At 54.4% G+C, this 12,536-nt stretch overlaps 2 protein-coding genes across 2 annotated transcripts; one reads left to right on the top strand and one right to left on the bottom strand.

Annotated features, from left to right (window-relative positions):
- Positions 1-938: 938 nt before the first annotated feature.
- LOC34622021 lies at positions 939-5,739 on the top strand. The gene is made up of 10 exons (XM_026335800.1): positions 939-1,294; positions 1,500-1,672; positions 1,858-1,945; positions 2,001-2,126; positions 2,317-2,404; positions 3,218-3,297; positions 3,486-3,537; positions 3,652-3,768; positions 4,006-4,045; positions 5,564-5,739. The coding sequence occupies exons 1-10, from the start codon at positions 939-941 to the stop codon at positions 5,737-5,739; spliced, it is 1,296 nt and encodes a 431-aa protein (XP_026191585.1).
- Positions 5,740-7,100: 1,361 nt separating this feature from the next.
- Positions 7,101-12,210, bottom strand: LOC34620514 (coiled-coil domain-containing protein 47). Its single transcript, XM_026335799.1, has 12 exons — positions 12,074-12,210; positions 11,636-11,801; positions 11,102-11,468; positions 10,416-10,526; positions 10,072-10,264; positions 9,777-9,924; positions 9,254-9,424; positions 8,831-9,081; positions 8,425-8,484; positions 8,115-8,178; positions 7,674-7,751; positions 7,101-7,283 (listed from the first exon to the last, which is right to left on the bottom strand). Exons 1-12 carry the CDS (start codon positions 12,208-12,210, stop codon positions 7,101-7,103), a joined length of 1,929 nt encoding a protein of 642 aa, XP_026191584.1.
- Between the last annotated feature and the right edge of the window lie 326 nt (positions 12,211-12,536).

Below are 12,536 nucleotides of genomic sequence, written 5' to 3'. Positions count from 1 at the left end.
GTTCTAGCAGTTTCTCACTTTCTCTCCAAGTGTAGCCCGAAAATTTCAATCTTAAAAAGGAACATAATGATATTACAAACTCTTTTGTAGGCAACCAAAGTGCAAAAGATGCAGATCACCGGTCAAAGAGAGCAAAAGCAGTGGACCGGGCACACAGACCGTGTGGCAGTCGCCGGACAAGTACGAGGGATGCTTCCGTAGCGCGCCCCGATATCTTTCTTGTTTAATGCCAACTATTTTCTAAATGCCTTCTTTCTATTAAGAGGAATTCATGTATGTCGACAGTCTTTTGTTATGTGCACGCCATTTCGTGCTGCTTTCGGGTGCTCGCGAGGTTCATGGCGCCGGTGCTGGTATGCTGAGATGCAACGTACAATAACGGAAGCCGTTTCGGCTGAGGCAAAGTGTAGATGTCTTATGAAGTCTTCACCCGCCCTCTGTGCGCTATCTCGTGTTCGCCCCTTGCTCCCCCGCCAGGATCTGTGGGCCCCTGCCACATAGTTCTGTGGTTCACTTGCATACACGGTACACGTATGCCTGTTTTTCTCTCTCAAGGGAACTACTGGTACTGCAAGCACCCCGTCTAGTGTCTCTCTTTTCCCTTCACGGGAAAGTTGTTTCGAAGTTGTTTTTTTCTAGCCCGTAACTTTTTCTGGGCTTTCCTTGTGAGGGGTTTCATGTCTTTTCTCCAGATTCCCCGTGACGAGGGCATCCGCTGACATCGTCACCTCAAGGTTGTTGTGCAAACACCTGAGGACGCTGGCTACTCCGACCGATTTGTTCATCAAACGCGCACCAACAGAGTAGCAGAAGCAAGCAGCAGGTCTGGAGTGTACAGGACCCGTCCGATCTGCAACGGGGGCAGATACGAACGAGAAACGTTTGCTGCATATGTGCCCTGAATTTCTTGGGCATTCGCCGTTTCCTGCTGTCTCAAAATGAGTAAATCGCTCGTGGCAGCAACAAGCGGTGCCCTTGCCGCCTGCGCTTCCACTGTCGCTGTTTTCCCGCTGGACACATTGCTCGTGCATCATCAGGCCTCGGTGTCAAAACAGCCGAGGACGTTGTTGCAGCACCAACAGAAGCGGCATCGGAGTGTGTTGCAAGCACTCATAGATGCGCTGCAGGAGTTGTTGCAGCAAGAAGATGCAGCCTCCGTCGCGGGTTCTACCCCGAAGACGCGTCGGCACAAAAGCACACTTACTGACCTCGTCAACCGTATCAGCCGCCTGTACAGTGGCCTTGGTATCAAATTAGCCGAGCAGGTTGCACGGAATTTCGTCTACTTTTACTTGTATGCCTAGTCGTGCCTCAAATAGACTCCTTTTCCGCACATTCCTGTCCATTTCTGTACTTTTCTAGAGAGAGCCTGTTGCACTGGTGCCATTTTCTGAGGCGCAACAACTGCACACACAGTCCCTTGCGTGTCTCCCTGGCCTGTGGTGTTTGTGGTTGCGCTGCTTGCCATGCGGCGCTCACAGATATCAAGCCTTGAAAAGCCGAGCAGCAAAACGCTTCGGCTCATTAGGAACGGCTGGAACCTTGTTGATGGCTGTTCTTGCGGCACTGGGAACGCAGCTTTTGACGGCTCCTCTTGATGTTACCAGCACGCATGCGCAGCTTTGCAGATTACCGCTGCGCACGATCTTCCTTAGAATCCTCCGCACCGAAGGTCTCCCCCAGCCCCTGCTGCCGTTGTTGCCGCTGCTTGTGCGCTTGCTGCTGCTGCTCTTGCCGTTGGTGATGTCGGCGGCAGAGGGCAAACAGCATTTGTAGACGTGTTCCTGCGAAGAGGCCAGTGGTGCTGCGTCTGTGATGGTGCCTTTTTCGTCAGACTGTGGGCGCGCGCGCACTTATGGGATGCCTCCACGGTTGCAGCCACTGCTGACGCTGCTGCTGCTGATGCAGCCACTGCTGATGCAGCCACTGCTGATGCTGCTGCTTTGCTGCCGATATTTGTACCTGCAGCAGGAGCGCTATGAGCGCCTTTGTTTGTTGAGGCTGCATGTGCTGCATTGCGGTGTGTCTGTCGCGACAGGCCCGTGGGGCTTTTATCGTGGGTTTGGAGCTGCGCTGTGCCTCTGTGCAAATCCTGCCATCACCAACGCAACTTTTGACAGCCTAAAGTACGTTCCGGAAGGCAGCAGCACGTGCAGTCAGGGGGAGAGGCTTCCCGCCTCTCCTTCTGTTGCCTCGTGCGTGGATGCTAGTTACTGCTTTTAAAAGGATGCGAGGCTAGGGAAGCGCCCAGCGGTGCCTGAGGTGCAGGAGCCTGTCCTATGTGTTGCCTTGATGATTGCGGCGCGACGTTTTCAGGCTGTGGCTGCAGATGGTCAATTTGCTAAGGTCTCGTCGTTTTATGGATCCGATCACGGATGATGATACACCTGTTGAGCGCTTCGGAGTAAGTTCGCCTTTCGGAGGGCTTCCTGATTCGTTTTTTTCGCGCTTTTCCCGCTGCCAGACAGTTCCTAGCCACAACACACTCTGCACTCGAATGTGGTGTTTTTGGCTTCACGACATGCGTGGGCATGCGGCTAGAGGTGCTCGAAAACCTCCTCGTCCGCTTGCCTGCGGCACTTTAGAGAGGCAGCGAGCTGCTGATGCTCTGTGGAGTCGGCGGCTTGGGCTGCTTTCCTGCAGAGCCAGAGGGAGAGACTTGCTCCTGCGGTAGTATTGCTGGCTTGTAGGCAGATTGCTGGAGCAGATGTAATTGCGTTCACTTCTGACGCTTGCTTGCTGTCTGTGAGCTGCGCTGCAGCAAGTCTTGCCGCCCCTCACTGCCCTTCAGAGCTTTTTGCTTGGAGCCATATCGAAGGCGTTCGCCACGGTTGCAACGTATCCCTACATTCGCGCAAAGGTGCTTCCGATCGTAAACGCTAGACTGTACCGGTGCTGTCTGTTGGGAAGCTTGTGTCTCCTGCCTCTTCCTAAGGGGGGAAGGGGAGTGGAGGGGAAGGGGAGTGGAGGGGAAGGGGGGCAGATGATTCTTTGGCTTCCAAGAGGCCTTTTTCTCCCCCCCCCCATTGCTCCACTGCCTGTAGAGGAGGAGAGATGCGGTGTTAGATACACCTGCACGTCTGTTTATTGCCCCACAAGCGCGCTGTCGGGAAAGGGGTATGCGAGGGGGGAATGGGGGGAGGAGGATGACAGGGGTTGGCTGGCAGAGTCAGATGCCATCGTATGGAGACTCGACAGGAATCCTTATTGCCCTTAGGTGCTGCTGCAAGCTCGCCTTTTGGAGAGAGGCGCAAAAATGCATGGCAGCTCAGACAGTTGCCAACAAGAACACCAAGAGTGAGAGCTTAATTGCGAATTTTGCCTCTCCCGTTCTCTCCACTTGCTTGCCGCTCCTGCCTCTACAGCCGCAGCTGCTGCAGAAGACAGCAGCCCGTGCTGCAGCTGCTGTTTCCTGAACAGTGCATGTTGTTTGTGCCCCCTGCTGCATCCCTCCTACTCCTGCCTTTTGCACTCGCTGATGCCAGATTGGCTCTAATATCGGGAGGCACTGGCTCGTCTTCTACGCCTTGGCATGGGGTGGGGAGACTGCCAAGTCATGCAACTTCTGAGGGGGAAGGTCTAGATATTCGAGAGCTGCCAAGGGCAGGATCTATGGAGCCTCAGCAGCTGCACACGCTCACGCAGCAGCAGCAGCAGCAGCAGCAAACAAAAGTGCCCCGTGCGCTGTCTGTACAGTCGGCGCTGGATAGGGAGTTGCAGGTGCAACTGATTGCTGCAGCACCGACCTCGGCATACATCTGTTCAGACGTGAGCGACTGCACGCATGGGGGGAAAAAGGAAAGGGGGCTGCTGGTCGTAGGGGATGTACTAAACGCTGGGAAGCCATAGTGCAGTTGGGGGGCGTATTTGGTGTCTTTCTCGATGGAACGTCTGCCTGGAAATTTGAGGAAAACGCCTCTCCCTCAGGCCCTCTTTCTGCGGTGCAAAAACGGTGCTCATTATACATGTCTATCCGTGTCTGCATTGCGTTTCGTGCGGCAGCAGAATTTGCGAAAGCCGGCATCCTTTTGTCTCTCCGATTGCAGCGAGGTAGGGAAGGGGGGGGGGGGGGAAGGGCTGCTAGCTTCCTTCTCCCACGCCTTTCTTTATCCCCTCTTTCGTCTTTTTCTCCCCTCCCTGTCGCACTCTTGCCCTCTCGTTCCTGTCTAGTGAAGGGCCCCTGCGGAAGGAGGATAAAATAGTGACGGCAGGCGCCTCTCACGCCGACAGAGACCACGGGGAGACTGTGTATTCATGAGGTTTAGAGCAAGAGAGAGAGATATATGTATATCTATATATCTATACACATATATATAGGCATATTTTTCGCGAGAAGTGCGTCAGAACCCTCCAGACAGTTGTTGATCGGATGTCGGTGTGTAAGAGGAGGCGAAGGCTTCGAGCCGGCTGCTCGGCGCAATTTGTGGAGGACTGCTGCGACGTTTTCTGAACGCAGGCGGGAGGCTTCGGCATTTGCACAAGTTCGGAGGATAGCTCCCCTCCGCCTTCTGGAAGCTCTCGACCCTCGAAAGACGGCTGTCTGCACTCGCCCCTATCGGATGAGGTTCGTCTCTCGACGTCTCTTTTGCATTCGCGTCTGGTGTAGCAGTCCGCTGCCCACTGAGAGCGCGGCTCCTTTTCTCCTGCGTGACACACACGCACCAGCAGGGGGCAGGCGGGAGGGGTGGAGAGAAGATCGCTGGTAGAGGCCTCTCTCTGTTCACGAAAGCGCTCTGTCGCACTCCCTGAGGTTTCACAGACACCAAGTTCTCATCGTATCCGTTCGGTGAGGGGCGCAGTCCGTCAGAGCGGGCTGCGCTCGCTGATGCTGCCTTGCGATCGGCGCTCTAGACGTTTGTTTGCATGCATGCATGTGTGCGTCTGTCTGTGTCTGTGTCTGGGGGGGGAATGGGGGTGGCTGCAGGAGGGAGAGGGAGGCATGGTCGCCGTGCTAGTCTCCGCGCTCATGCAAGAAGGCTTTACGGGGCTGTATAGGGGGCTTGGACTGCAGCTCCTTAAGACTATATTGGCTGCTTCCATTCTTTTTCTCTTGAAGGAAAAGCTACAATCGCAGACGGCACAAGTAGGCTTCCCTTTCCCCCGCCTCCCTCTTTTCGAGCGGCGTTCTGTGAGTATCGGCATGCCAGGCCTCTTGCGCGTAGAGCAAGCAGCGCCATCTTCAAGCCTCTGCTGCTGCTGCTCTCCGAGTGGTTTGTGCTGCCGTTGCGCATGCATAGCTCATCGAGGCACCAATGCATGCTTTCGAGTCACACGGCGTCGTGGACGGCACAGACCTGCTGCTGCCTCGAGGCTGCCGCCTTGTTCTGTCCTGCCTCTTCTTCTCTTTTTTCGCAGACTTTCGCGCGCGTTGAAAGGCTATTCGGCAGCAAGCGGCGAAAGGCTCCTTATACTCAAGACCCCCCCCCTGCGCGTGGAGCGTTTTAGGCCGTCGAGTGGCATTTTATTGCCAGAAGGCGTTCGCAGTCCGTGCATGCACGTCAGGTGCTGCTACACACCTAAACGGGTTTGATACGCCGCTCCCTTCTGTCGTGATTGTATCTAGGAGGTGTTAGTATGCCTTGTGCAAGGCGAGAATATGCGGCCTCTAAAGTCTCTCACGGGGCCCCCTACACACCCCCCGCAGTGGGCTGTGAATGGGGGAGAAAGCCTCGCACTGGCTGGCACTTTTCTCGAGTTTCTCTCCTCCCTGCCACGACTTGCGACGGCAACACGCAGTAGGCGGCGTTGCGCGTAGGCTCAACGGCCGCAGCACTGGAAGCCGATGCTCGCCTTAAATTACAAGCTTACTTTACACTCCTATATTTAGTGTCGCTCTTGCACCTCTCTCAAAGACGCCCAACGCGCATGCGCGCATTAGCGCCAACAGGAACCAACCAAAAAACTGAGGGCGACAATACAGGCAGGATACGCGAGGCTTTAAGGCGCATACCGTGGGAGAGGAGAAAGAGGTCTCTCTAGGGGTTTTTCTTGCATTGCTACGCCGCGCTACGCACTGTGCTCGAAGGCAGGAAACGCATGTGCGCCCTCGCCACAGAGCATGCATCATGCAGTCCAAAACGAGCTGTTTTCCCCTCCAATATAGGGGGTAAGAAGGCGGTGTGGGGAGAATCGCACAACCCCGGATGCCGCTGTGCAGCGCAGCGAGATCAGTTTGACGGTAGACAATTTCTTGGTGATGCACGGTTTAGAGAGGGAGGGTCACTGCTGTAGATGCCTGTGTGAAGGGTGAAGGTGTATTACTGCTCTGCAAGACTACACCACTAAACACCCAGAGATATATAGAATGTGAGTGCTTTCTCTGCAACTCTGTCCAGATACGATAGGGCAGGTGGCGAAGCGCATCTCTGATAACGGCTTGCCAAGTTTCCTCTTCGCCGCTCTTGGTCGAGAAACGCACATTGGTGCCACGAAGCCTTATTTCGTCTCTCTAGGATGCCCCTGTGTGTGGCGCTTATTTGCACCCTTCTCCCCCTCCACCCAACTGTCTGCCCCCTGCCAGCATAGTCCGTAGAATGGCATGGCGATCTAAAAGAGAGCTAAATCCTCACGACCTGCAACCGCAAAGCATGCGAATCAATGGACCGCAGTAGTACACACACCCACACACGTCCTTCCCCCTAGTGCCACCTTCGACTGTTTTTCCTCCGCCCCCCTCAAAACAACGCAGACATGTGCATGCGCAAAACCACGAGCAGACGGAAAGGGCAATAAAACAAGGGGTCCATGCAGGCTGCGCTACCTGCGGCCTAACATGCCTCTCATAAGACTGATCGCAGATGTGCGGGTCCATACATTTTCATGAAGGCACCAACCACCCCATTGCACGCTATATGACCAAATCCACATGTATGAGCAGATACATGGGCTGATGCGGTTTTAGATGTGGCTTCACTTCATAAGGATGTGCTACGCAGAAGCATCAGTAAGAGGCAACCGATACACACACACCGGTAGGTGGTATACACAACCAAACGGCGGCGATCACCAAGCCTGGCCTTTACGTAGATATAGATATAATATCCATGTTGCATTTATATCTACGTGAGTTATGGTACGCCTGCATGTATTTTTTTAAAACCTCAAGCCTTCTTTCTGCCCACCCAATCCACGCTCACCTTCACGCCCTGCCTCTGCTCGCGCCTCTGCTCGCGCGCCGCCTTCTTGGCCTGTGCTTCTTGAGCCTTCCGTCTTTGCTCTTCAGGCAGCTTCTCGATTGCCTTCTCCTCTTCCCTCTTACGCTCCTGGCGTCGCCTCTCGGCTTCCTGTAGACGCGAACATAAGGCGGCACTTGCAAGCCAAGCCGACGTTTTAGCGAAAGAACACCAAACACGCTAAAAAGCAACATCAGGGCTTTACTTGTGCTGGAACACACAATGCAGAATCGCATTGATGAACATGTACACATAAAAGGCGAGAGAGAGAGAGACCGATATTGACAGACAGAGAAAGCGAAAAAATATAATGAAGGGAGGGCTGTTATTCTGGCGAGCCCGTTGTAGCTTCCTGCCCGCCCCTAAATTCATGAGCATTGTCTGTCTGCCCTTCTGTATGTCTTCCCTTCTGCTTGCCTGAACGCCGATACACCGCTGTCAGGACGGTCTTTTCCCCCTCACTCCCTGCCTGCCTGCCTGTAGCTCGTGGCATCCGCTTACCTCTTGTTGCTCTTTTCTTCGAGTCTTCTCCCGTTCCTTTTCGTATGTCAGACGCATTTTTCTGACGGACTCGCGGCACTGCAGTGGCAGGCGCATGCATGTACGGGGAGCAACAGCCGCTTTTCGTTTTGCTGATACAGTTTCACGACTGGAGTGCGCGGGCTTTGCGGTGTACAGGCAGATAGGTGTACGTGCGTCCAATGTATCCCATTTCGCGGCTTCCTCAGCGCGCCCGCCTCTAGGAGGCCCTAAGTGTTTGCTTGCAACAAGCGTCAAGAACAGAGAGTGCTGCCTTGGCGTGCCGCCAGCCGTGAGAGAAAGGGAGAGACGCCTTCACAATTTTGCTATTGGGTGCAAAGGCAGCGCCGCGGTGCATAGCAATAGGACCCTCGCAATTGCACTCTTCGCCCCCTTGAATGCCCAGCTCTGTCCTTCTCTCACCGCGTCACTGAGGCGGAGAGATGCCAAGGCATCTACCAGCTTGCAAGCGACAGCCACTGGCAGTCTGCAGGCAGCACATACACCCCCTACAAGGCATGCGTCATCATGCGGAAGGACCCCTAATCACACTCCACACTTCCTCGTGCGCGCTCTCTTGTGCAAGAGGAAGTTAATAGCAACCTCACTGGCCCTCGACGTAGTCATATGCTTCTCTCAAAGAATATGCCATGCATATTTAAGTATTAGCTCTGCCACAGACTCCGCATCCCCTCTAGCACCCAGCAACGTTTGCAGCGGCTGGCTGCGCTACCTCGCATCAAACTCCTCATCTTTCTCGGGCAAGATGTAATTCAGCCGGAGAACCCGCTTGCTGTAAACACAAGCAGCAGTAGCGGCAGCAGCACAACAGCACCGAGCTCGACGATACGGGATTGGCTGTCCATCCATCCGGTTCCTTTCCAGTTGCTGCAACTTCCTCATCAGCATTTGCTTCAGAGTTTCTGCTGCCCGTTGTAAAAGGCCGCATGCACAAACGTGCAGGCCTTTCAGTAAAAGGTGGGTGCGCGCATGCCTCCTCCTCTCCCGCCTCTCCCTCCTCTTCCTCCCTGCCTCCCTCCCTCAATTCCCCCATCTCCAGAATCTATCTAGCCGTGTGTCAGTAGCCTTTAGCATGATCGCAGGCAGCAGCAACACGCAACAGCAGCTCTGGGCCTTACGGCTTGTTGGCGCCTGCGGCGGCAGTGCCATAGACGGCGGCGATGGTGGCACTGAGCGCTGGGGGCGTGTTCGTGCACAGGTCTGAGGTGTATATACACCTTAAGTACGGCGCGAGCTGCTGCAGTAGCTTCTGCAGTCCTGGAATATCCAGAATTTTCTCTGCCGCCTCCTGTGTATCCGAAATCACGGAAAAGCCCTCGGGCACTTGGCTGAGCAGGTTAGCCGATTGACGGCTCTTACAAAACTCTGTCTGACGCAACACAGCATGCACGCACGCAAGCATATACATGCACGCATGCATTCAAGAGTACCAGCAAATGCAGCGACATCCCATGGGGCAGGAGTGGCGCTACTTGGGATGCGCCAGCACAGCAGCGAGCGGCAGCGCTCGCAAGTGTGGTAATAGTGAGGGTTGCCCTTACGACATCCCATAGAGCTTCAACAAACTTGCGTTGCTCCAGCCGCCTGCAGATGCCGAAGATCATTCCCTCTCCGCACTCAGGCAACAAGAATTCCAGTGTCACTTCGTCTCCCACACAATTCAAGAAGCGGCGGAAAACGTGGCCCTTCCACAGGTCTTGGCGGGAGATGCACTGCAGTCACATAACGCTCAGCACTTTCGAAATAAGGATTTCCCGAATGCCACATGCAGTTCGCCGGAGCTGGCGGGAATGATGCATACGCGGCATGCGGAAGCTTCTTTAACTTCAGCAGTGAGAAGGCTGCGGCGGGGATGGGAAGCGTTCATGTTTCCCTGTCCCGTTGCGTGTAAGTTCATAAGTGTTTGTGTGTGTGTGTCTGTGTGTGTGTGTGTTTGTGTGTGTCTGGGTGAATGCGGAGGGCTGTAAAGGGGGGCTAACTCCCGTAGCAGCCGCCTCCCGCCGCAGCTGCTGGCTGCTACGGGAGTTAGCGTATTCGTGTTGCGTGTGGAAAAGGTGGACGGACTTGCAGCGTGGCATGCATAAACATGCAGTTGCGCCGTCCAGAGCAGAAGAGCTCAAACTCGTTGTAGGAGCGTGCAGAGAGAGCGCCATTGTTTGCTTCCGCTACGGATGCAAATTGATTTTCAAGGAGTTCCTTAACGCTTTGAAGCCTGCACGAGACCACAGCAAGGCGAAGCCTTCAGAGCGGCGTTGCCTTTCCGAGAAAAACGAGCGAAGAAAAAAGGAGCGGCGTGGCAACGAAAGGGAGGGAGAGGGGAACCGGGGCGCAACAGTCGCTCGCACGCGAGTGTGCTTACCACTGCGCAGCAATACGCTTGTTTTCCGCCTTGCCTTTGAAGGCTACAACGATCACGAGGATAAGCGTCAGAAGGGCGGCGCAGTCCACGACTCGGTAAGAAAGCATGAGGTGCCAAAGGCTGAGCACCCAGTGCTCAGTCGCAGGAGGGCCCTGCATGGATGCTGCAGCGGAGGCAATTTGTTCATTCGCTGCTGCGGCATCCGCAGCCAGCAGCACACACATATGTACACACACACATAGACACACTCCTGCAATAAGAGACAACTGGACTGGCTGCCGAAAGCGGGCAGAGACGCAAGACTTGGGAGCCACCAGGCGCTCGACGCGAGATGGACTGCTTACGCTGCTTTTGGAGGGTAGCAGCCGTCATAGGCCCCCCATGTTCAGGAAGTCGCTCAAAGGCACTGGGGATGGGTATGTCATCGGGAGCCTCCTCGAACTCGGATTCGTCGTCTTTCGCCCATCCGTGCATCACAGACAAACAGAAAACACGCAGAAACTTTCAGACGGCGCGTGCGTGCAGCAAGAACTGCAGCTCGAAGCAGACTCGCCACACCCCAATACATACATATTCGCACCTACAGCCATAAACGTGTCCATAGACCAATGCGCATACACACTTATCCGCATACGCAGAGGTACACGGGCATATGATCACCTACGTGTAAACCCACATACACACACAACGGCCAGTGGAGCACTGGGTGACCCCAGACCCCCTTCGCGCATCATCAGGGGCCTCTATGCGTGCATGCAACACGCGATCGCTTATCACGCTGGAGGTAAATGGAGGCAGGAAACAACTAGTAGTAGTTCTTTAGCTGCTGCAGGGATCCTTCCAGCTAGGGGTGGCATACAATTCACCATACAAGGGCCCCAAAAGGCCCCAATGACGCGAGTTCCCCCCCCACACACAGTTGTTCATATAGGAAACTCCAACTGCGAACGCTTCCACTAAACCTTTCTCCCCAGGATCCTCTCGGGAAATTCAACAGGCGCCATCGACCCTGGGTTCCTCGAGAGCGCACCTTCTTCGATGCTCACGGAGTTGTCGAGGATACTCCCTTGCGTTGCTTGGGAGGCCTCGTCTGACGATGTAGGATCCACCGAGACGTGCACCTCGGGTTTGTTTCCCTCTGCGCTTACTGCTGGTAGGCATGGGAGCAGTGCCAGATGGGCAATGGCGGCCAGGTATATTAGACTCCCCCTTCCAGCAACGCACTTCATTATGGAGCTTGCTTCCTTGTCAACGGTAGAAAGAGGTGTTAAAATGGTAGGGGGGTCCCGTGAGGCACCTCCCACGGACTGCCGATACACCTGGCAGGACCCCTGGCAGACAAGGGCAACCGAGCGAGGATTTGGCTGCCTTACACTGTTGTTTTGTTTAGACGCTTCCTAAAAGTGGGGGAAGCCTTGAATATGAGACTGCTATTTCCAAGTAGCGTCCAGCGACTGCGCCCGTTTGCAGTAGGGGTCCCTGATTCTGCAATGGGGGGGCCCTCCCTCCACCGCAGCCATGGGCAAAATAACTACACATGAGTTGTCATAGAACAAAAAGTCGCTTTGCACGTAGATATTGAACAATTTTTCATGGTTGTTTTTTTAATTTGTTGCACTTTAACTCTTCTCTGTATCTCTCCTTTGGCGCTGTTCGGAGGGCTGGGACACCCCTCATCACGCCTCGCCTTCAAGGCACGGCCTTCTCGCGTTAAGCTGCCAAAATTACGCCTAGAAATCTCATTAAGTGTCTTTCAGTGGGGGCTCTTGCTTGAATACTACTCCGCTCAGTGTCTGGCGCCGATTCCAGCGAGGTCTTCTATTCAGAGCTCTGGATGTGCAATGCCCTGCTGGGATGGATAGGTCTCAAGTCCCTCCTTTCTCAAATCAGTATACGTTTATTGTACCCTTTGCATCTTCATCGTATTAGTGCTTTATCCTTTCGCCATTCGCAATTTTGGCGAAAGCAGCGGATGATGGTCAGAACCGTAACACGCACGCACCTTGCTAGAAACCTCGAATCAGCAGACAAAAGTGCTTGCGTTGCACCATGATGAACCACTAGGGCATCTCGAAAATCCACCGGCGATATCGGTGGTGAGGCCCATGATACACTCTGAAGTTGTATCTCGGCAGGCATCCCAGCCAGCGAGTAACTAGGATTAGCGCGTGGCTGATAGCTATTTGCAAGCTTGCAGAAGGGCAGTCTAGGCAATAAAATGACTCCCCCACACTAGAGCCGGCAGTTCTGCACTCCCCACCTTTTCCCGCATGGGATTCAGTTTCCGCGTTTCGACGAAGCCATGAAGAGTACAGCAGTGAATATTTGGTGATTTAAAGTGCACACAGCTTGTTGGGGAGAGCAGCATCAATAGCTCGTGAATAGCCCTTTAGAAAAACATAGCGCACATAATAGGCCGGCAGATTAATCAAAAGAGTTGTAAGAATTGATAAACGTCCTTGCTG

Source organism: Cyclospora cayetanensis, unplaced genomic scaffold (assembly GCF_002999335.1).
Source record: "Cyclospora cayetanensis isolate NF1_C8 unplaced genomic scaffold, CcayRef3 CcayRef3_contig_80, whole genome shotgun sequence".
In the NCBI taxonomy this organism is placed as follows: domain Eukaryota; phylum Apicomplexa; class Conoidasida; order Eucoccidiorida; family Eimeriidae; genus Cyclospora; species Cyclospora cayetanensis.
This window is presented reverse-complemented; position numbering and strand designations above follow the sequence as displayed.